At 51.7% G+C, this 24573-nt stretch overlaps 12 protein-coding genes across 12 annotated transcripts; 7 read left to right on the top strand and 5 right to left on the bottom strand.

The window, feature by feature from the left end:
• The first annotated feature begins 108 nt into the window (after positions 1-108).
• Positions 109-856, top strand: BDV14DRAFT_132044 (uncharacterized protein). The gene is made up of 2 exons (XM_073766139.1): positions 109-736; positions 785-856. Exon 1 carries the CDS (start codon positions 267-269, stop codon positions 615-617), a length of 351 nt encoding a protein of 116 aa, XP_073631829.1. The 5' UTR covers positions 109-266; the 3' UTR covers positions 618-736; positions 785-856.
• Positions 499-1540, top strand: BDV14DRAFT_132028 (DUF4112 domain-containing protein). Its single transcript, XM_073766138.1, has 3 exons — positions 499-736; positions 801-1015; positions 1073-1540. The coding sequence occupies exons 1-3, from the start codon at positions 665-667 to the stop codon at positions 1497-1499; spliced, it is 714 nt and encodes a 237-aa protein (XP_073631828.1). The 5' UTR covers positions 499-664; the 3' UTR covers positions 1500-1540.
• Positions 1390-2786, bottom strand: BDV14DRAFT_132019 (uncharacterized protein). The gene is made up of 2 exons (XM_073766136.1): positions 2662-2786; positions 1390-2602 (listed from the first exon to the last, which is right to left on the bottom strand). The coding sequence occupies exons 1-2, from the start codon at positions 2745-2747 to the stop codon at positions 1582-1584; spliced, it is 1107 nt and encodes a 368-aa protein (XP_073631827.1). The 5' UTR covers positions 2748-2786; the 3' UTR covers positions 1390-1581.
• A 52-nt stretch (positions 2787-2838) lies between these two features.
• Positions 2839-5282, top strand: BDV14DRAFT_166881 (putative integral membrane protein (Ptm1)). Its single transcript, XM_073767573.1, has 6 exons — positions 2839-3195; positions 3251-3448; positions 3506-3831; positions 3876-3916; positions 3965-4039; positions 4086-5282. Exons 1-6 carry the CDS (start codon positions 3121-3123, stop codon positions 4973-4975), a joined length of 1605 nt encoding a protein of 534 aa, XP_073631826.1. The 5' UTR covers positions 2839-3120; the 3' UTR covers positions 4976-5282.
• A 123-nt stretch (positions 5283-5405) lies between these two features.
• BDV14DRAFT_131995 (uncharacterized protein) lies at positions 5406-7264 on the top strand. The gene has a single exon (XM_073766135.1). It carries the CDS (start codon positions 5453-5455, stop codon positions 7133-7135), a length of 1683 nt encoding a protein of 560 aa, XP_073631825.1. The 5' UTR covers positions 5406-5452; the 3' UTR covers positions 7136-7264.
• On the bottom strand, positions 7179-8597 carry BDV14DRAFT_131989 (WD-repeat containing protein SWD2). Its single transcript, XM_073766134.1, has 3 exons — positions 8314-8597; positions 8041-8260; positions 7179-7994 (listed from the first exon to the last, which is right to left on the bottom strand). Exons 1-3 carry the CDS (start codon positions 8419-8421, stop codon positions 7222-7224), a joined length of 1101 nt encoding a protein of 366 aa, XP_073631824.1. The 5' UTR covers positions 8422-8597; the 3' UTR covers positions 7179-7221.
• Positions 8598-8704: 107 nt separating this feature from the next.
• BDV14DRAFT_166879 (putative mitochondrial oxaloacetate transporter (Oac)) lies at positions 8705-10312 on the top strand. Its single transcript, XM_073767572.1, has 6 exons — positions 8705-8949; positions 9015-9089; positions 9160-9289; positions 9339-9810; positions 9861-10006; positions 10055-10312. Exons 1-6 carry the CDS (start codon positions 8933-8935, stop codon positions 10145-10147), a joined length of 933 nt encoding a protein of 310 aa, XP_073631823.1. The 5' UTR covers positions 8705-8932; the 3' UTR covers positions 10148-10312.
• Positions 10313-11370: 1058 nt separating this feature from the next.
• On the top strand, positions 11371-13139 carry BDV14DRAFT_166877 (ribonucleotide-diphosphate reductase subunit RNR2). Its single transcript, XM_073767571.1, has 4 exons — positions 11371-11517; positions 11591-11836; positions 11934-12267; positions 12317-13139. The coding sequence occupies exons 1-4, from the start codon at positions 11488-11490 to the stop codon at positions 12922-12924; spliced, it is 1218 nt and encodes a 405-aa protein (XP_073631822.1). The 5' UTR covers positions 11371-11487; the 3' UTR covers positions 12925-13139.
• Positions 13140-13165: 26 nt separating this feature from the next.
• BDV14DRAFT_131970 (SRP9/SRP21 family protein) lies at positions 13166-14239 on the bottom strand. The gene is made up of 2 exons (XM_073766133.1): positions 13976-14239; positions 13166-13830 (listed from the first exon to the last, which is right to left on the bottom strand). The coding sequence occupies exons 1-2, from the start codon at positions 14054-14056 to the stop codon at positions 13435-13437; spliced, it is 477 nt and encodes a 158-aa protein (XP_073631821.1). The 5' UTR covers positions 14057-14239; the 3' UTR covers positions 13166-13434.
• A 392-nt stretch (positions 14240-14631) lies between these two features.
• BDV14DRAFT_187594 (WD40 repeat domain-containing protein) lies at positions 14632-17837 on the bottom strand (the record flags this gene model as incomplete). Its single annotated transcript, XM_073770969.1, has 5 exons — positions 14632-16398; positions 16445-16982; positions 17110-17264; positions 17345-17514; positions 17654-17837. The coding sequence occupies 5 exons, from the start codon at positions 17835-17837 to the stop codon at positions 14632-14634; spliced, it is 2814 nt and encodes a 937-aa protein (XP_073631820.1).
• Positions 17838-18968: 1131 nt separating this feature from the next.
• Positions 18969-19633, bottom strand: BDV14DRAFT_196667 (2-oxo-4-hydroxy-4-carboxy-5-ureidoimidazoline decarboxylase; the record flags this gene model as incomplete). The annotated part of the gene is made up of 3 exons (XM_073772497.1): positions 18969-19022; positions 19075-19174; positions 19233-19633. The coding sequence occupies 3 exons, from the start codon at positions 19631-19633 to the stop codon at positions 18969-18971; spliced, it is 555 nt and encodes a 184-aa protein (XP_073631819.1).
• An 876-nt stretch (positions 19634-20509) lies between these two features.
• Positions 20510-24425, top strand: BDV14DRAFT_131815 (putative GPI-anchored cell surface glycoprotein). The gene is made up of 4 exons (XM_073766130.1): positions 20510-20733; positions 20794-20981; positions 21046-24111; positions 24164-24425. The coding sequence occupies exons 1-4, from the start codon at positions 20660-20662 to the stop codon at positions 24196-24198; spliced, it is 3363 nt and encodes a 1120-aa protein (XP_073631818.1). The 5' UTR covers positions 20510-20659; the 3' UTR covers positions 24199-24425.
• The last annotated feature ends 148 nt before the right edge of the window (positions 24426-24573 follow it).

Genomic DNA, 24573 nt, shown 5'->3' with positions numbered 1-24573 from the left:
CTGAATGCCCGATACAGTCATGCAATACGAGGCCCCCTGCCGCTCGTATAAGCAAGCATGCATAGATCGAAACTCGAAACCTGTTGCCGCCGAGTCCCAGGTTTAGGTGCCTCAACACCAATAAAACACTCTCCACCGCAACAGCCACCACGAAAAGCACTTACTCTGTAAGCGCCCGTTTCAACAACCCAACCCCGAAACAACAGAAAAAACATCAATCTGCCTTCCCAACACCCCATCCATCCCATTCAAGGTCCAGACACAGCATGCTAAGAGCACCAGCCACACCGTCGATCATGACATGTGAAGTGGATCTACGCCACACAAAATCTAGTGACATCATTGGTGAATGCCTAGCCGCTGATGTGGATGTGGCTGTGCAGTGTGGTTTCACTTGCAAGAATGCGCTGGCGCATGACGTTTTTGAATGGAAGGTTTGGTTGAGGCCAGTGGGAATCAGGGTGGAAGGGCGCCAGAGGGAGGGAGGGATATATTTATCTACCGATTCCGTTGTTACGCGCGTAGATCGGAATTTTCAGATCTTATTTATTTATTCAATCTCCTGCTTGTGTGCCTTCATCTCTTTTCTCTACCTACGAGCTATACATACCTTGTGAATTTCTTACTGCGTACACTACACTGAATATACTTGAAAAGCGCCGTGATGTCATTCCTAGTCTCCTTCATTGGGAAGAAGATCCTTGGTGAGACGGCGAGGAATCATTTTGGGCAGGAGGTGAGTTCTTTAATCCAGATTGCTTCTTCTAATTCTCTAACTAACGAGATTCGATTTGATGTAGGACCCCTATTTTGAAGAAGTCCCCGCGTCGCGCCTCGGCCGCACCTTTGGCAGAAAGACACAGAAGCGACGCAAGGCCATCCCGCTTGGCCTTTCCGAAAATGACAGCAAGGTTCTCACAAAGGTGAAGCGCCGTGCGTACAGGCTTGATCTTTGTCTTTTCAGTCTTTGCGGGCTGAAGTTTGGGTGGGGGAGTGTCATTGGGTTGATACCGTTGTGAGTTATTCCGCTAGTGCGCCTTGTGTTGTGATGATTGCTGACGAGATTGTATAGTATCGGTGATGCAGCCGACACAGCGCTGGCATTGATGGTGTTGAAGAGCTGCGAGGGTATCGATGGTGGACTCCCATCGAAGTTGCGCGCGCAGATGATGATGAATATCGTATTGGACTTTTTCATCGGTCTTGTCCCGTTCGTTGGTGATCTAGCGGATGCGGCGTACAAGGCCAATACGCGAAACGCGATCGCTCTCGAGAAGTACTTGCGCGAGAAAGGAGCCAAAAAGGCTGCGAGACAGAATGGTCACGATATTGATCCGAGCTTGCCGAGTGAATTTGATCGATATGATGAAGAGGGACCCGCGCTGACCAAGCGTGGAACTGAGCCGGTGGTGCCGCAAAAATCACACTCGAAGAAGGGCAGGCCTGGTCGTGAGACTGACTTGGAGAGCGGCAATTATCGTGACTCGGGCCGGAGATGATGTCGTCCGACATCACAACAGTATTGACACGGAGGTAATTTGATAATGATGTACTAATTTTTTTTTGTTGCCTTTTTTGTGATTAGCTTAGTTCAGGGCGTGAGCGTTCGCAAGCATAGCAAAAGATGTTTGTGGCTTCAGAATCGGCGGTAGATATGTTAGATGCTCCTTCCGGGTTGCAAATAAAAGTCGTACATAATGTACATCGAGATCCATCCGTAGGCAATCGGGAAGCTTCAAGCTTGTTTGCGGTTCTTGTCACGTTGGACATGACACCAGGGTATTTCGCGCCCTGAGATGAAACGTAGCGCATCATCAGTTGGTCAATAGACAGGTTCTTGGTGAGAACATTGTCGGAGATAGGAGCATCCGGGGTAATGACTTTGACGAGTTTCGGGAACAGATTGGCATAGTCTTGCAGCTCCGCTTTGAACAAGTCTCGAAGCGGGAAAGTGAATTCCAGGCCGAAAGGAGACATTCCGTCGGAGACCTGCCATGTCAATGAAGAACCACGGCCCGTAGAGACGTTAGCCAGTGTCCTTGCAGCAAGTCGGTCATCCGAGTCTCCCCATATTATCCCCAAGCAGCCTTTGCTCTTGGCGAAACCGACGATAAGTCTGTTCAGAAGGATAGAGTCAACGTCTGCGATGGAGGTAGCCGACGTGATAGACGCGCGGAAAGCGTCAAGACGTTCTTTTGAAGATTGTGTGGCATCGTCCGAAAATCCTTGTCCCGCATATTGTGCCAGGATGCTGTCCAGGCCCGGAGCGTATTCGAAGACGCTGTGTAGAGGAAGCTGAGTAAACGAGGCTTGAGGAAATTGCACCTTAAGCAACTCAATTGTTTCGTTTCTTGACGGAATCGAAGGCGAAATGCTCGAAGGTTCTACTATGAGAACCTGCAGTTCAAAGGATTCAGCGTGGGGTTTCGCGAGCAGCTGTTCAACTTGTGCGTGGACCATGTGCAACAAGACTGACGAGCAGAGACCGTACGACAAAGGCAACAGTACTGGACATGGACCGGTTCGCGGTAGACCTCTTCGAAGACGATACTTTTCCATGCGCTTGAAGACTTTGTAGCCCAGGAATCGTACATAGCAGTCACTATGCGGGGAAGAAAAGTTAGGAAAGCGGAAAGGCAGGCTTTGGAAGGGAGAACCTACCCGCACAGAGCGCGACGCCGAATAGTGATAACGGAGTCCGCCTCCTTGCACTCCACACATGGATTTGACAACTCCTTTCCAGGCATTTTTGCGATCGTGTCTCAGCAGTTGTAAAGAAATTGAGGCGGGGGTTTTTTTGTCAGAGGCAGAATTGTCCGCACTGCGGCAGCGAAGGGTATTGAGAATTGAAAGCAGCAGGCGGTGATGCAGTGCCTTGCGTATGCGCCACTGGCTGGGGAGCCAATCTGTCAACTAACGCGCTTCTCCAAGCTACTTCTCCGTACTCGTCACTGCGTCAGCCACAATTCATCGGCCATTGCTGGCTTATCCCAATTTCAGTCCTGGAAGTTGTCTGGCCTTTTCATCTTTCAAACCCCCTTTCGCATGATCACCAACCTCAACTGAATATTCCTTTTCCGACTAGGAAGCCCCGTCTTATAGCTCCGATTGTCAAACAAGATGCGAAGCTGGATTACGGCGCTTGGGCTGTCCGCCTTGCTCACAGGACGAGCTCTTGCAAATGAGGCGGAATTGGTATGACAGCTGGGATAGCATAATTCGCTTCTCAAGCTAATGTTTCTTTTTCCAGACACAAGATCCGGCTCATCGGTTACAATGTTCGGGCATGTATAGCCGCAAGGCTTGGGGAGGAAATACCGACCCCTTCATCCTTACCAAGTTCGCAAAATCTACGGTCACAGATGATAGCGATCCCCTTGTCAGTCTAGTTATATTCGAATGGAGCGATGAGCCTCTAATTGGAAGGCGTATATCCGAAGATCCCGAGGTATGCGAATAATGTCTGCCTGTTCGATGAGACCCTCCGCTCACCCTCAAACTCCAGGAATACGTATCAATCTGCGACCAAAAGAGCGTAGATCAAGAACTCTGCTCACGCGGCCAACTAGGCTCTTTCCTCCTAGCCCCAAATGCCACCGACGCCGCGCAGTACCGCATAATCTCGCAAGCCGTGCACCTCAAGAACCCCGAAGCCATCAACTACCCCATTAAGAAAACCGGTTATTATTGCGTGAGTACGTATGATTTTTCTGGACAAGATTATAAGGCTGTCGTGGAGTTCCGAAATGCGTACGGTGAGCTTCCAGCGGCTCAGATCCCCAAATTGCCGTTCTACGGAGGCTTGACAATTGTTTATGCGGTGATTGGAGCGTATGTTCTCCCTCGGCGTTACCGGATTTGGCTGACAGAAATAGATACTGGGCCTTCTTATATGTTCAAAACCGGTTCGATATCTGTACGTTTCTTACCATTCGATGACCGACGGCATCGCTAACGCATTCAGTGCCGGTACAAAACTACATCACCGCTATCCTTGTCTTCTTGATCCTGGAACAGTTGATGACATGGGGTTTCTACGGTATGCTATGTCTGAATATCTTGGCTTTCTCCTCTAACTCTATCAGACTACCAAAACCGACATGGCTTAAACGTCGGTGCCAAGGCGCTGATGGTCATCGTCGCTGTCCTCAACGCAATCCGTACCTCTTTTTCGTTCTTCCTGCTTCTCATTGTCTGTATGGGATACGGTGTGGTCAAGCCGTCCTTGGGCAAGACAATGATTTACGTTCGCATCCTCGGCATCACGCATTTCGTCTTCGCTTGCGTCTACGCCGTCGCCAGCTTGTCCATCACTCCTGAAGCCGCCGGCATTTTGATCTTGTTGATTGAACTCCCACTCGCGGCCACCCTGACTGCCTTCTACGTCTGGACCTTGAGTTCTCTGAACGCAACCATGAAGGACCTTATCGACCGCAAGCAAAAGACCAAGGCCATGATGTACAAGCGTCTCTGGTACTGTCTCTTGGGCAGTATCATTGTGCTGTTCGGCTTCATCTTCATCAACGCGCTCGCCTTTGCCAGCCGCACTGAGGCCGATTTCCTGCCTGACCACTGGAAGAGCCGATGGTTTGTGCTCGACGGCTGGTTGAGTATTGTCTATCTTTGTGATTTGGCCTTTATTGCCTACCTCTGGCGCCCTACTGCCAACAACAGGCGCTTCGCCATGAGTGATGAACTCGCCCAAGATGATGACGGATTCGAGATTCGATCTTTCAATGGAGCTTTGGACGAAGAGGATGCTCTCGGTGGCCTGGATGAGCAGTCATCGTCTGAACCTCGTCGTGATCTGTCGCCAGTCCCTCCCAAGCCAGTGCCTTCAGCCGCACGAACTAGGGAGTCATTGGACGGCGAGACCATCTTCGCTGTCGGTGAAGACGGTGACAAGTGGTCGGACGACGAAGACTCCCCGCGCAACTCACACGAGCGCAAGGGACTCACGAAGGACATGGATTAGACGGTTTCCTGTCCATGAGACAATAGCCGGTTCAATATGACGGGTTGCAATGTTTTGTACTGATAGCAAGATTCTTTACCCACATTGCTCCATCGTAGATTGTGGAAGCTGGGCTCTTGGATCTTGACTGTATTCACTTGACTTTGGAAGGCATATGGCGGCGTTATGAGTTCGGCATTTTCGAGTCTTTTACTTCCCTAAACCGCTATATAATATGTCGATGCTCCTTTTGCGATGAGGGATGAACAAGCAATTCTCTGTTAATACTACAGTTTCTGTATATTCAATAGGTAGAGTAATGCATGAGAAGAGTATTCTCCATTTTTGTGAGTCATACTGTAGTGGGCGAGGCCTAGAAGACGCTGTAGTAGGGCATGGCTTATACCTCACAAAGCTCCCCCTCCCCACCTTACAAAACCCTCCCCGCATCCTCAAAAACAATTCCAACAACAGCAACAACAACAGCACCACACAACAATGAACAACAATGCCTCCCAATCCCAACCTGGGAGGCCAGAACACAATCATGAACAAGACTTAACATCCTCAACATCAAACCTCAGCCTCACAAGCAACACGGAACCAACAGCCCAACAACTATCCCAAACCCTCATCACGCGATGCCGCACCCTCCTCACGGAACTCGACGCCCTGAAATCCCTCCTCGCAGAAACACAACGGAACCCGCAGATCGTCGAAGTGCGCAGTCTCCGCTCGAATGTGCTTTCTGAGTTGCGGACTTTGGAGAAATTGGCTTTGCAGCTTGATGGGCCGCAATTGCTCGCGGGGGATGAAAATGCCAATAACGATACAAATGGGGATGGGAATGCAGATGCTGACGCTGACGCTGACGCTGAACCCGAACAATCCGTAAACGACCTCCGCACTTTACACGCCCTTAAATCCTCGAATCTCCCCTTCTACGAAGCAGTCTGGAGTATCGCGAAACAATCATGCAGTGGGCTCGTCGCGTTCGGGAAGAGATTCTACTTCGATGTACAAGGGGACAAGGGGAAGGATAGTAATAAGGGCAAGGGGAAGCGGAAGAGTGTATTTGTTGACATTGTAGCTGATGACGGTGAGGAGTGGGTGAAGATCTCTACGATTTCGGAGACGAGATTGTTATTTGAGATGGCGAAGAAAGGGTGGGAGGGGGGTAGTGAGAGTGAGGGTGAAGACGGGGAGGAGAGGACGGTATTGAGGAATTATGACGGGGATGGCGAGGATAGTGATGAGGATGATGATGAGATTGAGTTGCTCAAGTTGGCGGCGGACATGAAGAAGGCTGCGAGCTTGGTAAGGGTGAATTACAAGACGCCGAGGCTACGGTTTGTGATACCGAAGATTGAGGAGGGGGCGACCCCGGAGATTGATGATTTGATTCGTGCTATTCGTGGTCATGGCGTGGTTGTTATCTGTGGAGAGGATGCAATCGCCTCGCAGGCAGGATCTGCTGACACTGCCGAAGATGAGGTCCGAAACCTGCTGCCGAACCGGTTCAAGAGGTTCACACCCACACTCAACGTTGACTGCACCATTTTGCTCGCCATCATCTCCGACTTGTCCCACTACAAAAGCATAGAGCAATCCCCCAAGCACCACAAGGCCATCAATCGGCAGATAGAGATTGAACGCGAACGGCCATTGTTACCGACAGAGTTGTGGTCAGCGATGGAAGGTCATGAGTTGATATGCCCAAGTGAAGCCGCCAAGAGAATGCGCGAAATCGTGGAAACCATTGGCACAGATACTGAAAGGCAACGGATGACCATATTGATGGGAGACCAGACAGTCGATCCGAAATCAGCAACTCTTGTTGAGGAGCTCCAGAAGCTGTCGGACTACCAAGTTCCTCCACAACTGAAACTGCCTATCAGGGTAGTAGATGCTAGCCCAGCTATCGAAGCCGGAAATAAGCAAGCGAAACTGCCTCCAATCGCTGAGAAAGTGGAAGAAGTTCTGTCAGATATCAATACCAGCGTATTTATGTACGGCTGGGTATCGGAGATCATGACCGTGACGAGCAATCGGACGGTGGTCAAGCAAATCGAAGCCTTGGTTGAGTCGCAGCGAGATGTCGATGATCTGAGGGGACCTCTGATCTGGGTGTGTGACACAGCCAGGAGTTTGATAGGAAAAGAAAAAGGTCGAAAGAATTGAGCCTAATTAATCCATCATAAGAATATTCCAGTCCAGTCGGGGACGTAAATCGCTTATTGTGTCCAAGTATGCCGTGAGTCGCCGAGTTAGACACCCTTAGAGTTGTCTTCCGGAAGCCAAAAGTAAATGTCCTTGTCCGCGGTGGCAATCATGTTGAATCTCGGGTTATATTCGACAATGGCGGTTCCGCTACGATTCTGTAGCTTGGTCATTGGCTGCAAGCGGCGATCAGCGTCCGGGGTCTGCTGCAGGTCCCATATCAACAGCTCGTGTTGATCCCCGGACCCGCCAATAACGAATTTGCCCTCGGGAGTGAAGCACGCATCTCCTTGTCCGAGAGGCTTTCCAGAGCTTGAAACGGGAGCAGCTCTACCGGATACCCCGCCCTTGCCAACCAGGAAAGCCACCAGCTTACCCTCAAAGGCGTCAAGGACAAAGTGGCCATGGTAGTCAGTCCCGACAAGCAAGAATTTCCCGTCATTAGAGAACTCCAGACGGGTCCATGCTCTTCCACGCGACTCTGGTGTATACTTTTGCTCGTATTGGGCGAGGTCGAAGGTTGAGAAAGGCGACTTGTCGTAGTTTCGGAAATCGTACAGAAGGACTGAAGCAGTCGACTGCGAGGCAATTGCGATAACCGACGCGGAGGGATCAAAGGCGACGAGATACGGGGTCGAGAGCTTTAGCTTCCCTTGCGCATGTCTGGAACTCAGATCCCAAATGGCGACTGTATCGTCCTTGGAGCATGAAATGAACGAATCGCTTCCCGGCGATAGAGCCAGGGAGGTCACTTTATCTGTATGTCCGGAGAAATAGCGCAGATAGCCTTCGCTGTGTAGATCAAGCAATCGCAATGAATCTAAGTTTGTTAGCTAGTCGCATTGACGCCATCACAACGAACATACCATCAACTTTCGTACTCGCATGCAAGACCTGGCGGGGGTGGTGGGTGAACCTAGCCAGGTGGGCGCCGTACTTCTTGCTAGGAACCGACTTTGTCTGCTTTCCGCTCTTGACGTCCCAGATTTGAATAATATCATCGTCACCGGAGGTGACAAGGGACTCTCCTTGGTCATCGAAATCAATGGACGTTACGAAACTTTCTGGCTTGGGCGGCTTGAAGACCTATGTGACGACCCAGTTAGACTTGCAGATCGTATCAATAAGAGCAGTCCAACCTTTGTTGGCCGATAGCTACGGATAACATCCGAGACCTTCTGCGTCTGTTGCGCACCCTGTTGCTGCTGCGGCAGCTGCTGCGGTGTTGACTGGCCGCCCTCCGCCATGTTTGCGATAATCGGGTTTCCTGGCAGAAATTAGGTGTGATAGACTCAATTGCGACGATCGAAAAGTCAACGCTTAATCTGTAACTGAACGACGCTCAGAGAGGAGCTCTAGGTACACAGAGCATCTGGCCCGCAGGTTCCTGGAAGTTAAAGAGCTTCAAGAGACAAACAGCGCGCGTTTGCTTGACGCTTGGCGTGAGAAGGTTGTTCCGCTCCGGCGGCTACTAGCGGGCAAAGCTTGGTGTGTTCAGGTCCTGGTCTAGCCGAGGCCGATCCCCGACATCGCGGCTGCGTTCTGACATTTCTAATTCCAGCCGCTTGGTTCGACTGCACCCTCGTCATTTCCAGCTCCATTCTTTGCTTCGCTCGCCGTTTGTAAGGTGTATTGAGCTTGCTTAACGGCACGGCATATGTCATAAGAGCCCTCATATCTCTTGACTCCTCCTGTTCAGCCGCATCCCGCCGTCCACACGCTCACCGATCCGCCTCCGCTTACGGAGCTCATCTCGCGATGTCTACAACGACCGGGTATGCCGCGCTTGCGCACGCTTATCAAGTCAAGCAACACAGTTCTGACAAGTCCATCGTTACAGCGCGTTTATCGCCGGAGGTATTGCAGCATGCGGCGCAGTCACCGTTACACACAGCTTTGAGACAGTCAAGATCCGGTATACCAATCACCATCCCTCCTCCGCCGCCGCCGCTGCCATGATCGCATTCTAATGGTTGTTTTCGCAGTCTACAATTACAAGGAGAGCTGCAAGCAAAGTCGGAAGCTGTCAAGAAATACAAGGGTGTCCTTCATGGAGTGAAGGTCATCCTCCAGAATGAGGGCCCTCGGGGTCTGTTCCGGGGTATTGGCTCGGCGGTACGTGATCGCGACCTAGTCAAGAGGCTTGAGTGCTGATAGAAACCAGTACATCTACCAGGTCCTCCTCAATGGCTGCCGTTTAGGATTCTACGAGCCTATCCGTGGTGGTCTCACGAACGCCATCTATCAGGACAAGCAGATCCAATCTCTCGGTATTAATGTCTTTGCTGGTGCTTCGTCCGGTATTATCGGTGCCGCAGCAGGATCGCCATTCTTCCTCGTCAAAACCCGTCTCCAGTCATTCTCCCCATTCCTCCCCGTCGGTACCCAACATCAGTACAAGAACTCGTTCGATGGCCTGCGAAAGATCTTCATGTCGGAAGGGGTGAGTGGTTTATACCGGGGAGTGGGAGCGGCTATGGTCCGAACGGGTTTCGGTAGCTCCGTCCAGCTGCCTACATACTTCTTTGCCAAGAGACGCTTGACCAAGCATCTGGGCATGGAAGATGGCCCAGCACTCCATTTGGCTAGCAGTACCGCCTCTGGATTTGTTGTGTGCTGCGTTATGCACCCTCCTGGTATGTGCGCCCGAAGATTGAGATCGGTCGATCGCGACTAACCTTATTAGACACTATCATGTCCAGAATGTACAACCAGACCGGCAACCTTTACACTGGCGCCTTTGACTGCTTGATGAAGACGGTTAGAAGGGAGGGTATTCTTGCCATATACAAGGGCTACTTTGCCCATCTTGCCCGTATCCTGCCTCACACTGTAAGTCCTCCATCACACTCGTGCAGGGTCGCAGCTAACATCCCTCAGATTTTGACTCTGAGTTTGGCCGAACAGACCAACAAGCTCATGCGCGGCGTCGAGAACAGATTCCTTTCGGACTCCCTCAAGGCCCGCCTTTAGAGGGGCAAGCTTCGGTTCATCATTTTCTAGATCGTGAAAAGTAGAGAAGTCGGCATCCGCGATTGGCGCTTTGGAATGTATATAAACGGCGCTTATTCTGGATCGCCGTCAGATAGATCGAGTTATAGATGGTCGGAATGGTTAATGCAAGGGGTACATTTCATGCCAGGACAGTTTCATCGTAGATTCAAAAATTGTTGAATTGTATGCAGGGGACGACAAGACTCACAATTCACAAGAGTGTAAGACGCGCCAGTCCAAGCTCCCCGCCCTCGACGCGTCTTAACAATATCCTGGATCGGAGTCCCGTCCGACATCCACAATCCAGACCTCAACAAGCTGAAGGCCTGAAACTACTCCACATTCAATCCACTTTAGAAAAAAGCGCTAAATTCTCTCTCAATCATGACACAATGATGTCGACTTTAATATCCGTAATTCCGTCGCCCGACGCCGAGCTCGCTAGATCTACAAATACTGTCGAATGGGCTGGCCAGGTCGCGCCAAGGGGGCGCGTTTACACTCCGCATTTCGCAAACAGGGGTGTTCCTTACGTGAACTCTGAGTCGGGCTGTCAGATTATTCGATAATTTATAAGAGTTGTTTTTGAGGGTGTGGGGGTTAGTGGGTAATTCTTTGTCGGCAAGGAGACGCGCCTGGCAGCCAGACAGGGAGCACATGTACAGTTGTACACCGTGTCACAGCTCGCAAAAACGAATAGAAACGAATATTCCTGTAACAAGGACTGAGCACTTTGCCGCGATCTAAGAATAGTCCTTTTTAGATAACAAAACGAGATGTGGGAGCTTCAATTGCGAGACAAAGAACCGAGGACGCGTCGACGTGATGGCTGATCGAGATGATCAGATAAGATTAGACCGCAGCTCCAGACGCGACGAACCTGGCTAACAGCTCGGCGCGTACGCATCATTTGATGTGGGAGCCAATAGACAAGCTAAGACGGCAGACGGTGGAGATTGCAACACCGGATCGAATTTACGAGCAGTGGTCTGAGACGAGCAGGGCTCGTCATGGGTGGTGGAAAGTGGAAAATCGGATGCCTGACGCCTGAGGCTCAAGGGCAGCCTAGCGGGACTAGTGCAAAAGTTGCATTTCCGCCAGCCACCGAAGCGCGCTAAATCACGGTAGCACGTGACCCGGCTCGTCGCGCTAGCCCGTCACGTCTCGCTCAGAGCAACTATTTCTTGTCGCCCTCCCCTCCCCTCGAGCCCTTGTTTTCTTCTCATCCCATTCTCAAATTCTAGAGCTCTCAGCTGCAGGCGTGATCAATTTGCTTGAAACACCGTCCTTTGCTCTTCTATTCAGCTGCTCTTCACACAATGTCTGCACAGGTCACTCCCTCGAAGCAGGTACGTCGCCGTCACGTCTCGCGGGCTCAAGACGCGTCACTGGTGAATAGTTGCTAACAATTGCTCTTGACAGGCCGCTACCTCTCTCGAGAACCTCAAGATGAACGACTCTCCCGTCAAGAAGCTCAACTTCGAAGCTGCCGGCAAGGAGAACGCCCCCGTCACCACCCCCATTGTCGACGCGCCAGTCAAGCCCATGGCCGAGAAGCCCGCTGAGCCTACCAAGGCTCAACTGCACATTCAAGAGATCGAAGCCAACGAGCCTCTGCTCCAAGAGAACCCTCACCGTTTCGTCCTCTTCCCCATCAAGTACCACGAGGTGAGTGCGCCACGCCACGCCACGCGTCACGCGTAAATTGGATTTTTCTACCGCCTTTAAAGAACCACGAGACTGACAGTTCCCGCGCGATATATAGATCTGGCAAATGTACAAGAAGGCCGAGGCCTCTTTCTGGACTGCTGAGGAGATCGATCTCTCCAAGGATCTGCACGACTGGAACAACCGCCTGAACGAGGATGAGCGTTTCTTCATCTCCCGTGTTCTTGCTTTCTTCGCTGCCTCTGATGGCATTGTCAACGAGAACCTGCTCGAGCGTTTCAGTGGTGAAGTCCAGATCCCCGAGGCTCGCTGCTTCTACGGTTTCCAGATCATGATCGAGAACATCCACGCCGAGACATACTCTCTCCTCATTGATACCTACATCAAGGAGCCCAAGCAGCGCACCTACCTGTTCGATGCCATTGATACCAGTATGTTCTGAAATTACCCGCCTCTTGATCCCTTGCTAACATTCCACAGTTCCTTGCATCCGCAAGAAGGCCGACTGGGCCATCAGGTGGATCCAGGACAAGGAGTCCACCTTCGCTCAGCGCCTTGTCGCTTTCGCTGCCGTTGAGGGTATCTTCTTCTCTGGCTCATTCGCCTCTATTTTCTGGCTGAAGAAGCGTGGTCTGATGCCTGGTCTCACCTTCTCCAACGAGCTCATCTCTCGTGATGAGGGTCTCCACACTGACTTTGCCTGCCTGCTCTTCTCCCACCTGAACTGGCGCCCCGACCCCAAGGTTGTTGAGGACATCATCGTCGAGGCTGTTGCCATTGAGAAGGAGTTCCTGACGGATGCTCTCCCCTGCGCCCTGCTCGGCATGAACTCCAAGCTCATGTGCCAGTACATTGAGTTCGTCGCTGACCGTCTCCTCATCGCCCTCGGCAACAAGAAGTACTTCAACGCCACCAACCCCTTCGACTTCATGGAGACCATCTCCCTTGCCGGCAAGACCAACTTTTTCGAGAAGCGTGTCGGCGACTACCAAAAGGCCGGTGTCATGGCCAGCACCAAGAAGGACCCCAAGCAGGAGGAGGCCAAGGCTGCCAGCGGCCATGGCCTCTCCTTCGACGAAGACTTTTAGACAACAGCGCGACTTATACCCTCTCCCCTTTTGTTTGCTGCTTTTTTGGTTTTCTTATCTGCTTTATTGATTGATGATTTGAAGGATAGGCATGGGTCCGGCGTTTAGATAGGCGGTTTCTTTTCTTTTCTGTTTTCTTTTTCTTTTGTTTAATGTCTAAGATGCTCGTCTCATGCGTTACGGTGTGGGATGTGGCATGTATTTAGTATAGGATATCAAATGTACATTGGATATTGACTCAATCTTGTCTATTGCAGACTTCTTCCTGTGAGAAAGTAGTCTTCACCATCGCCCAAGTCTCAACCCTCAACGCCCATGGCTTTATGACTCGACGTTCAGAAAGTCGACCCTCGTCTTCGCGGCATGGGCATTGCGTCCCAGGAGTCATAGGATACGCCGTGCTATCACAGACTGCAAGATCCTACGACAATGCTTCTAAGATCACCGCGTGCGGTTCTCGTAAAAGACCCTTATCACATTCACATGGCATTGAAACTCCCAGCCACCCCCTCATTTCTTTCCCTTCTTCTTCCCCTTCCCCTTCCCTCCTTTCCCAGCAGCTCCCGAGCCCGCACCAGCACCTCCCGTCGCAGCCTGCGCCGTTCCCGCCGTAGCATCCTCCATCCCACCCATCTCAACATCAGCACCCCCCGTAGCCCCCGCCGCAGTCCCAACACTCGCAGCCTTATCCAAACTACTCAGGTCCGCGCCCCCAGCCAGTAATCCCAGCGCCGTAATCAGCCTCCCCACCTCGGCGGCTTTATTCGTGCGGTATTTCAGGCATATGCCTGCTTCGGGTGTGTATGTTTTCAGTGTGAGTGTTGCGAGGGGGGTTGATTGTGTTGTTGAGTCCGTTTGTGTGATTGTGGGGGGTTTTGGGTAGGTATATTTTGTTGTTATTCTTGTCTGTTTGGTTTGATGGGTTAGTTTTGTTCAATTGGTAGAGGTAGAGAGAGTGCAGGTGGGGAGTGGAGAGAAGAGGCATGGCGAAGGGAAGGTTGGCCTGCGCAGCGTAGAATTGGCCACGCAGAGGGATGAGGGGTACACGTACAGAATCGGGGTAAGCCTGTAGCAAGAGCGACGACTCCTTGAGATACGCCGCGGAGGTCGGGAGGTAAGGGCCTGAAGGCATTTTTGTGTCTGGTGTCCTCTGTTGAGGTCGAGCTTAGAGTGATGATGAAGGTTGAAAGGACGTAGTCCCTTTACTTTATCGCATCTAGGTCGCGATTCAATGAGCTGGGAATTCGGCGAAAAGGACACAGAGGTAGTGGGCTGGAATTTGCGGAGTGTGGTGATAGCGGAGGTGGTGAAGTTCGGCGGCGGTGGTGGTGGTGGCTTGGCGGTGGAACTACAGAACTATGGCCCTGCCATGCCATGCATAAGCTAAGCGCAGATTGCCAATGTCTAGATTGAGATGTGAATTAGGCAGCAGTCAAACTGTAAGAAAATGCAATGTATGTCTTAATTCTTCAAGTCTTCGCTCGTCCAAAGTCGTTACTATACAAAGTGCCAGAATATGCTAATCAAATCCAAAAATGCTAGTTACATGACGCCAATGCATCGTCTACATGACCAAACCACCTGTACCTTATATACCCGCCATACCATATCCAAAAAGTCTGTCCGTGCCAAAGCCAAAGTGATGCAAAAAGAAGAAAAGAGGAAGAAGAGAAGGAGATGAGCAAGGTCTCCGATATACGACACCAGCTACTCCTCTGGTGATTCAGTGATCGGCTTCGAACAACGAACACAGATCAAGCGCTGCTTGCCGCTGCGCCCTTTTGTTGCCTTGAAGTTCGTTCCCCAGCAGCTATCGCACCGCAGGACATCGTTGTCTTCACCTGATGCATTGGATGACGCATACTCGCTGCTCAGTATGCTTGCCCGTGTAGGTCTCCGTTCAGGCCCATTGGGTCTTGCAGAATTAGGATCCAAAAGCCCGGGTGAATTGCGATGGACCGCTAGCGCATCCTGCGTGATTTTGTTATAGAAGGCGTAGCTGTGGTCGCCGGCTAGCCAGAGAGGGTTCTCTTGGTCGCCACCCTTGTTGATCAGTTCAGCTGCCGAGGTGGGGTGGTGAAGGCTACGGCGAGGCTCAGGTTCCCGTTCTTCTGGTTTCGGGCCACCGCCATTTCTGTTGCCGTTCTGTTTACGCCGCTCGGCGAAGCTTGACCGAGGGCTCGAGAATGACGATTTGTATCCCGATGGCGGCGGGGACGTCGTGAATGCCGAGCGAGACTCGGCTTCGGCGCGAGCGCCTGCCGATCCGCGTTCTGGACTTGCGTTCCGAGATGCAGCGGCCATGGCCTTGTTCGGAGAAGAGCTGCGAGTTCTGGGCTGTCGTTGGCTCTTGGTGCTCGCGTTGTCGTGTCCAATGACAGAATTCCGCCATGAAATGATTCGCTCGGAAGGCGTCTTGTGGGAGGACTCCTTGCCGATGGAGGAGGCAATGCTATGCCGCGCCGAGTTCGACCGACGTAGAAGTCGTCGAGAGATTGTCGAATGGGTATCCCAACTATCGTACCGGCGTTTGTGGTATGCGCAGTCCTGTCGGAAGATCTTCACTCTGCCAGAGTAATCGGCAGCGCAAATAATATGGCCGTCCGGATGCGTTGAGCGGGAGATGAACCCGGGTGATTCCTGGGCCAGCTTACTGGCCATGGAAATCCTATTTTGCCGGTTGCTCTCCTTGTTGGCGTTACTCTCAAGAGTGACAGGTGGTGGGTTGCAAATGTCGTATATCGGGTCTTCCGAAAGACTCAGAACCTGTTTCGTTACGTTCGGGGCCATGATAGCCGCCGTCACCATCGACGATTGCGTGTCGAGAACCTCGAACGCTCTTTTATCGGCGTCCTTTTCAACCGGACCCATAGGCCAGATATAGGCCCTACGATCCTCACTTCCACAGATGATATGTTTCCCGTCGTCGCTGAAGGTGGCCCGGATCTGGCTGCACGTGTTTTCGTTCCCGCGAAATTTAGCCTCCAGTGTACGATCACGAAAGTCATAGAGACGAATGCGTGAATCGTTACTCGTGATTAGCAATTTAAGCGCGCCTTCAGCATCGTCCTTCGGCAAGAACATAGAGTCGATCCCGGTGATCTTGCTGCCCTTGGCGTTACGACCTCGTGCCGAGCGAACATGGATATTACCAGCCGGTTTAAGACCATCGGTTTCATAGATATTCAACATTCCGTTAAGACATCCCGCCATTGAGTATCGTCCATCCGGTGTGAAAGCGACAGACGTGATCATATCGGGCACCGTCACGGTGAACGCCACGCTCTTGTCAGGAATACTCCACAATCGAAGCTTCATGTCCAGGGAGCCTGCAAGAAAGAAGCGGTCGTCGCGCGGGTGAAATTGAATCGATGTCACAAAGTCGCTGTGCTTGAAACAGCATAGACATTCCGGTCGGGAGACATGCCATAGTCGAACAGTCTTGTCCATTGACGACGAAAGAAGAAAGTTGTTCTGGCCAGTCAGTCTCGTGCAGCAGACAGGCTAGGTGGTAACATACCTTGCTCCAGCTCAGGTCTAGGATACTCCCTGTATGGCTTTCATACACCTGAATCGGCGTCTCCTTGAAGACCGGTGCTTTCAAACGGTGCATATCCTCATCGTCATTTTCGGACTCACTTGCGTCACGATCCTCGGGCGAGCCGATAACCGACCAAACACGAACTTTCTTATCCTGGCCGGCAGCTGCAAGATACTTGCCATCTTTGGAAAATACCAAAGCCCAAATGGCTTTCCCGGTAGATTTACTGCTCCCTGATTCCGCGGTCCCCGGGCGCTCATCGTCACCTAAAGCGGCATCGACGCCTTCCAACGTCTGAGCTTGAAACACACGGTTGAAGGTCTTGTCTTTCTTATAATGCGCTCTGACTCGGGCATACTTTGGTGGTGGCGGGAACCTAGGGAAGAACCCTACCGGTTGCGCAGCGACAGGGGCCTCGTTGCGGGCATTACCCATTTCCGATGCATTGTCCTCTTCATCGGAGAATTCCTCTTTCTTCTTACCAGGAATAATGCGGCTCAGGAAGGAAACGCCCTTTCTGTGTTATAGTCAGCTTAGTAGAAGAAGGGCTCCGGTGGGACAAGAGGCGTTTAAGGACAGGGAGGGGTATCAGCGGATTATATGCACGGCTTGGTGACAGGCATCCGAAGCTTGCTGGAACGTACTTCTTCTCTTTGGGCTTCTGGGGCGCTTGGTCGCGGCCGGAGCTCTGCTCGACAGGGCTGTACTTGTCAGATCCACCAGCTTCAGCCTCGTATGAAGCCCTTCCCAATAACCTTAGCGGGATCGATTTTTGGGTATTCGTGCGCTTTATGATGTGCTGGAACGGTTATAAACCAATGCAATCAGCCACTAGCGCTCACATCATAGAAAGACAGCTTGCTCGGAAGGACGCCTTACTTGGGACAACGGGTCAATCGCGCTGGAGTCGGCGCTCTCAAAGGCGACCGGCGAAGTTAACGAATTCCTCCCAACAAGGCCAGAGCCCGAGCCCTGGAGCGCTGCTCGCTGCAGCGACTTCCTCGCATCCTGCTGCAAGTTCCCACTCGACCCGGAAGCACCGTCGGAGGCTGCGGATTCTGCAGTAGAGGGCAGCTGTCAGCGAATGACGATTTCTGCGCGCGCGGAATCATCGGACCTTCCGGATGGATCGAAAGAACACGAGAGTTGCGTCGGACAAGTCAAGTCTTGTGACAGATAAGTACATACCGATTACGAACGACTGCGAAGACCTAGGCAGCCCAGATCGCACGGGCGAGAGCGGACTGGACTCGTCGACGAAACTATCGTTGTTGGTGGTGATCGCAGGGATGGTCGTCGAGGCTCGCGACACCGAGCCTCGGCCGTGACCATGGCCGTGGCTGTGACCTTCCACCTGTCCACCTGCCATCATTCTGGCTCTTATTCATCGCACGCGGCGCGCATGCGATGGGCAGGACGACAGAATAGTACCGTGATGCGACGGACGATAAGAAGAATAGGAACTGAAGAATGAGGAGACGGAAGAATGGGAAGGATCGCGCGGGTCGAGGCGCGATTAATTAGTTCTTAGTTTCGTGGTACTTGACTGACTCTAGCAATCGTGCTATCGCGCTGGGGCATGAGAAGCAGGATTTTATCCATACTATCGTCTGGGAAACTTGCCTCCTCTTGTCTAAGTCGTTTAGTGACAAACTGGTGGTCCCGTCTGGGCCAGACCCTGCGACTGCGATTGCGGATAACTCCATCGTGACCCTCTATGAGATCACTGCCTACAACATTCCTCCGCAGTCCGCTCGCTTCTATGCGGCACTACTTACAGAGTACTTCAAAGATCCTACTCTGTATAGTCAAATACTACTCCTTGTTGACATAATTCTCAAATAAGACACAGCAAACTCCGATACTTCCAGTTCCCGGAGATTACCCCTACCAAGGCCCGGCAGAGTGACAGTGTCAACTGCATGTCAGAAATCGGATGCGAAGGTTTGTCAGCGCCGGTAATCTTATACGAACCGAACCGAACTACATATTGGATATGATAAGAACACCTCTATTTTGTACTTGATTCCCGGATAATTCTCTCGCTCCGTTTAGCTGCAGGATACAGTGCCATAGTGCGCTTGATGTGTTGGTTTGATGGAATTGGAAAGGTGCTCTAGACCCTGAATTTGAGCAGGTGATTGTTGGAGTTTGAACTTGTTGCCACTCGCCTGGGAACGCCGGGTCGACGTCGTTAGCGGCACTGCGGCACTTCCATTCTGGGGGCTATTGGCGTTCGTCGATTCACCCTGTCTGGCTTGCTAATCAAGTCACTGAGGGGCTTCCAGGACCCCAAATGATACTATTATTGCTATGCGTCGTGGTAGGCTTTCTGGCCAATGCCTCGGCATACAGTGTGGACCCGATGTAGAAGACGATTCGACCTGCATTGAAAATAAAATTCGCTAATACAAACTTCGCTTGTTTTTACAGCTATTCTCGAATAGACCAGCATCAATGCGTCATCTTCTTTGCCTTATCCTTTAATCCAGCGAAAATATCGTTAAGCTGCGTTCTGTAACTTGGAAGATCGGTCTTTGGCGATATCGACCATGGCCTGGGCACATTGATAAGAAGCTTGTCTCCAGGACTTCAATAGAATAGCTTACCTGTATGTTCTCTTCAATCTCTTGTTCATGATCGCCTCGAAAAATCCTTGCGCGCATCTCATCCATAATCACAAGCCTACTCCGTCCATTGACAAACGACCTATCATAGATCAGTTAGCCTCTATGGAGATACCCAAGATCGAAGGTAAATGACATACACAAATCGTAACCCAGGAAACTTCTCCTCATACTCGGCATTCAACAACCGGAGTTTTTCTGCCTGCTCTTCGGCACCAATATTCAAGTTCGCCTGTTCCTTCTTGCTAAGTTCACTCAAATGTTCAGCAGCGGCTGTTTTTGGCTGGCCTAGGCGAGGGTGGGAGCCCAGGATCCCCACGAGGACGCCTCTGTCTGTTGGGGAGTTGGCGGCCGAGAGTGCGGACATTCGACCTCCTACGGTATCGATTAAGCTTGGGTATGATGAGAAGGTCTGGTTGGCGAGGACTGGGCCCATGAGGGTATGGAGCTCTGGTGATGATTCGAATAGGGTGTCGAGGACTTGAAACTGTTGTTCTTGGGGGAGCTCCTTTAAGGAGGACGGAGAAGGGAGAGACGGCATTGTCAGGGTTGAGTATATTTTGTTGGATTCAGAGTTGGCTGATTGAAGGTGGTGTAGGTAGATGGCAGATATAGTCCCCGCAAAAGGCGACAATCGGCGGCTTCCGAATCGCTGGCGGGGTCCTGCGATCGTCTTGATTCCTGATTCCTGGCACCAGGATCTAAGCTGATCCAACAACATTATTGTATACCTGGCCATGGTCTTCCGACAGGCTTCTAGAAAATGTACAGCCCACAGTGGCATTTAGTCTAGCATCAATAGTCCTGCCAAGCGCTGCCCGTCAATAGCAGATTGGGCATAAACTCTACAAACTATTGACGGAGCAATACAAGTGAAACGCTAGTGTAAGGTGACCCAAAAACCAAAATCGAATCTGCAGGACTCGCAGTGGCTTCGATCGAGATGCAATCAATGACATTGTGAGCAAGAATGTGCAGTAAGGTGGAAGAAGGTGCTAGATCCAGTCAAGCCACCCTGCGCTGGTCGTGCCTTCCCCAAATCGATATTCAACTCAGTCGCATTGAAAATCCTCAGCGTTTCCAGTCTCCATTCTCCATTCTCCATTATTCATCCCCCATATTCAAGGACTTGAATCTTGATCAATTCGTCGAGCCAGTCAGGATTGAGGAAACAGATTGTTTCAGAATTGGGCAGCTCAGGAACCGGATCTCAACTCCACGTTCAGTGCGAACTGGCCCAAAGTGGAGGCTGCGAATCGGCCACTAACAGAGCCCCTGAACTCCTGAGGGTTCGTTGACAGTCGCTCCCTCTCAAGCTTTCTATCCTGGAGCCATCCTAGACGCCGTTTCTTTTTCTCTCTGCGGTGCAATCTCTTTTTTTTTGACTTCTCTTTCTTCTTGTCATTCGTTTTTCTCTTCCTCCTGATTTTGTTGTCGCTGTGCTTCTTGTTCCTGTGCCGCGAACTCCTCCAGGAACCTGTCCCCTCCCCCTCTTTGTTTGTACAACCACAGGCACCCTTCTCGGTGTCACACTCAGGGCCTTCTCCAGCCTGATGCAGCTCCCGCCATGTCTCTCAATGGCTTAGACAGTCCTCCGGTCATTGAAGCTTACCAGATTGCTCTCACTGAAGCTGGAGGGTGGTACGTTCCATCTCTCCGTCTCCGCAGCGAAGCCTGCTAACGCAAATCACCTCTTGTTAGGTTTCTTCTACGTTATGTCTCAAGGGATGAGATAGCCCTCCACGAGCGAGGAACAGGGGGCGTACCCGACGTTCGAAATGCGATTGAAAGTTACGAAGAATCTTCCCCGCTCTATGGGTTTTTACAATATCGTCGGCGAAAGGTCGTGCTCAGTTACCTCCCTGAGGACCTGTCACGACTAGTACGAGGTTTGTTGGCCCTTGCCTGAATGTTGTTTTCGGCATTGTTAACCTGATCCCCGATCCCTTGCAGCCCGAACCACTGTACAATTCCAATCGATCCTCGACAAGTTTTCCCCTCATGATACGGTCTTTTCCTTATCGAAACCAACCGACTTGACAGAAAGCGCCCTCTCGTCCGCATGTCTTTTGCACACCGCTTCAGGTTCTATCACCTCCTCTTCGAGCTCCCTCCGTCGTCGGAGACTGATGGAAATTGCGGAAGATGCAGAGGAATCTCCCGCCAAAGATTCAGCAGAAACACAGGCCCCAGCCCAGGACTCCCGACAAAGGTCGTTCAGTCAAGTGTCCGAAGCCACGATTGTGCCTCCATCAGTCGCCGAAACTGTACCTCCAGCACTCGATGATGACGTTCCGACACCCACGAGCCCCGAGTCCCAGCCTAATGCACTCTCGCCTACTATATCTGTGGGTCAGCATTCCGAACGACCGGCTTCTTCAAGAAATTTTCGCGATGATGTATCCCTTGCACCTTCGGAGTCTCGCCAGTCGACGCAGTCTGCCAGACCTTCTTTACAAGACCTCGAACGCGCAGCAGGGTTTAAGCCCAAGGTGAAGCTAGGGCCGCGACCCTCGGTAGATGGGAGTGGGAGGCCACGTACAGCGGGTAACTTGGCTCGCAGCGTCGAGCAACGGCCTGTTGCTTCTTTGCCTGCTGGTGTTCGGGCCTCTCCATTCCGTAAGTCTAACCCTTCGCTCGCCCGCCCCCGCTCTCAGGGGAACCCAGTTGCAGCTCCATCCGCCAGGGTACCGCCAGTCCCCCCTCTTCTAGTCCCTCCAACGTCAATGGCGATCACGAGACCGCAACTTTCACCGGGAGCCAAGTCACTAAGTGCGATCTCCACGGCCTCCACTTCTAATGAGAAGGAGCGGCTCATGAAGGCGCTTCAGCTACGCAAATCACAAATGCAAAAAAGGGCTCAAGAAGCTAAGCGGGCTGAGGCCGCTATTGAGGAAATCAGCAACTCGTCACAAGACGTAAACGATGATAAAGAAAACATCGGCCTGCACTCCGAGAAACTGAAGTATGACATGGTGCGTCAACGTCTATCCAGCATCTCGGAGCACGACAACAAAGCCCCACCTACCAGTATACAACCTGAAACCCAGCAGCCTGTCGCTATTGAGACCGCTCAGACCAACGGCCAAGCTGAGGCAACTTCGGCTTCAGCCAAGGAAGAAGCGGTTGTAGAAACGGACAATGATATGTCTAATTACACGCTTCCCAGTACTACTTATTCACCAGAGGTCTCTGAATCGAACGACCTGGGAACTAATCTTGATTCACGGATCTCTCCCTCACCTGAAACGGTCCCTTCGGCCCCCTGTCAAGAGGACTCGAATGGCTCCACTGAGCCCGGGATTAGTTGCGGCGCCGTCTCGCCTAGCGCCATTCTTGACGTCCCACCTGAAGACAATCCTGAAAAGACCCCAGAGAAAGAAGAAATTATTGCAACTCCCCCGCCGGCCGAAGAGGAGAATCTCAATTTCAATGCAACCGAGATAGAACAGAAGAGTGAACCGACCGAGATCATCCAACCCGAGTCAGACAATTTACAAAAGTCGTCCAAACTCGATTCGCAATCTGACTCCGTCACCGACACTCCTACAATAACCGCGTCCGACGTCGATTCGCAGATCGCAGCCAGCTCTGAAGTTGTCAACACAGAACAGCAAAACGGATCAACCCGAAAGGAACGACGCAGACCACCCATCAAACCTATACAAGTTCCAACCCCCGACTATTCTGACGACGATAACCTTCTTTCCGATGACGATTTCATGGAAGAACTGAAAAGCGCTACGGTCGAGGAGGCAAAGCCCATTTCGGTGGGCAAGTCTCCGCTTTCTCCCGGTTATTCGAATGGCGTGAACGAGCAGGGCTCGCCCGAGGCTTGGAGAAATTCGCGTGCAGTTTCGAATCCAAGTGCTCCGGGACATCATGTTTCGAATTCGCCTCCCTTGCCTATCGGAAGATCCGTCTCGAGTCCGTTCTCGCCGGCTGAAAACGCGTCAGCAAACGTCTTGGTTGCTAAGAAGATAAATGTATCATCCGGGATCTCAAAACGAATCAAGGCCCTGGAGCAGTTCTCCAGCCGTGAGGGCGCGGTGACCCCGACCCCCAGCGCAGCTACCCCTAGTGCAGCATCCTTTGGTGCCCTTCGCAAACGAGCTTCCGTATCATATGGGGGCGGGAACCCAGACATATTGTCTCGGACATTGACACCAGAGCCACTGTCTCGAGCTTCTAGTACAAGACGGCCTGTGTCGAGCGCGAGCACCAATGCTGAAAATGGTGCAAACTCAGTGTCCGTTACGGCACGCATTGTCCGTGAGCCAAGCGTTACCGGCAACGACCAGAGTATGCCGGCAGATCCCCGCTCGCTGAATCTCCAGGCCAGCCCGTTGACTGTCGAGCACGGTACTCCGGACGAAACTCCATCTCGAAACGCCACGCCAGAGCCTTCGACCAAGACCGCCCCGCGCAGCACGTCCGTCTCCGACGCCGGCTCACCCAAACCACCTGTAGCTGCGCTCCCACGCTCGGATAGTCGACTATCTGGGTCTTCCAAAAATGACGGATACTTTCTCTCGAGATCGCCCAGCGAAACTTCAGCATCGTCCCCAGAAGAAAAGAAGGAATCGCGAACTTCCAGACTTCTTCGTCGCATGTCCTCAATCACTTCACCCTCGCGAAGAAGCACTTTCGGCTCCAAAAGTCCAGTAGTCAAAGAGGAAGACAGTGTTCCAGCTGCGGATGATGGCTCCAAAACCGCGGAGGAACTTCTTGCTGCAGTTGATATCGGCGAGGTTAACGTCCAATTTCCCGATACTCTTCTCTGGAAACGGCGGTTCGTTCGGATCGACAGCAAGGGCTTTCTAGTTTTGACTCCTGGAAACTTGGACTCGAGCAACCGCAACATGGTCAAACAGTACCATCTATCTGAGTTTAGAACACCTTGCATTCCAGATGAGGAACGGCAAGAGCTTTCCAACAGCATTTTGCTGGATTTCTTAGACGGAAGCACCCTTCAATGCGCCTGCGAGTCGAGACAAGGGCAGACATTTGTGCTCCAAAGTAAGTTGCCATAAGAAAGCCTATTCGCGGATTCAAAGCTAACGGAGCAAAGCTCTTGTTGACGCCCATCGCGCCGTGTCAAAATAGGTCTTCCGCCCTCATAGCATACATACATTTCTTTCGATCTAAAATTGCATCTTCTCATGCAGTCAATCCCTCTTTCACCGTTCAACCTTCAACGGCCGACTGATTCCTTTCCCTGTTATCATGCATGTTTTCCAGCGGTATACCCTATCAAAACGATTTTTCTACTGTCTATTATACCAGCCATCTTCACTCTTGACACTGCATCTGGAGCGTCAATTACTATTCGACATTTACTTTTCTTTCTCTTTTGACATTTCGTCGACCATGTGTGGATCATGAGCGAAACTTGTTACATAGCAGCCATTTCCGCCGCATGTTGCAGGTGCTTTGCATCGATCTTAAATGTTCTGAGCTTCTTTCGAGTCTACGCTCAGT

Source organism: Aspergillus stella-maris (assembly GCF_047715825.1).
Source record: "Aspergillus stella-maris strain CBS 113639 unplaced genomic scaffold BDV14scaffold_7, whole genome shotgun sequence".
Lineage (NCBI taxonomy): Eukaryota > Fungi > Ascomycota > Eurotiomycetes > Eurotiales > Aspergillaceae > Aspergillus > Aspergillus stella-maris.
This window is presented reverse-complemented; position numbering and strand designations above follow the sequence as displayed.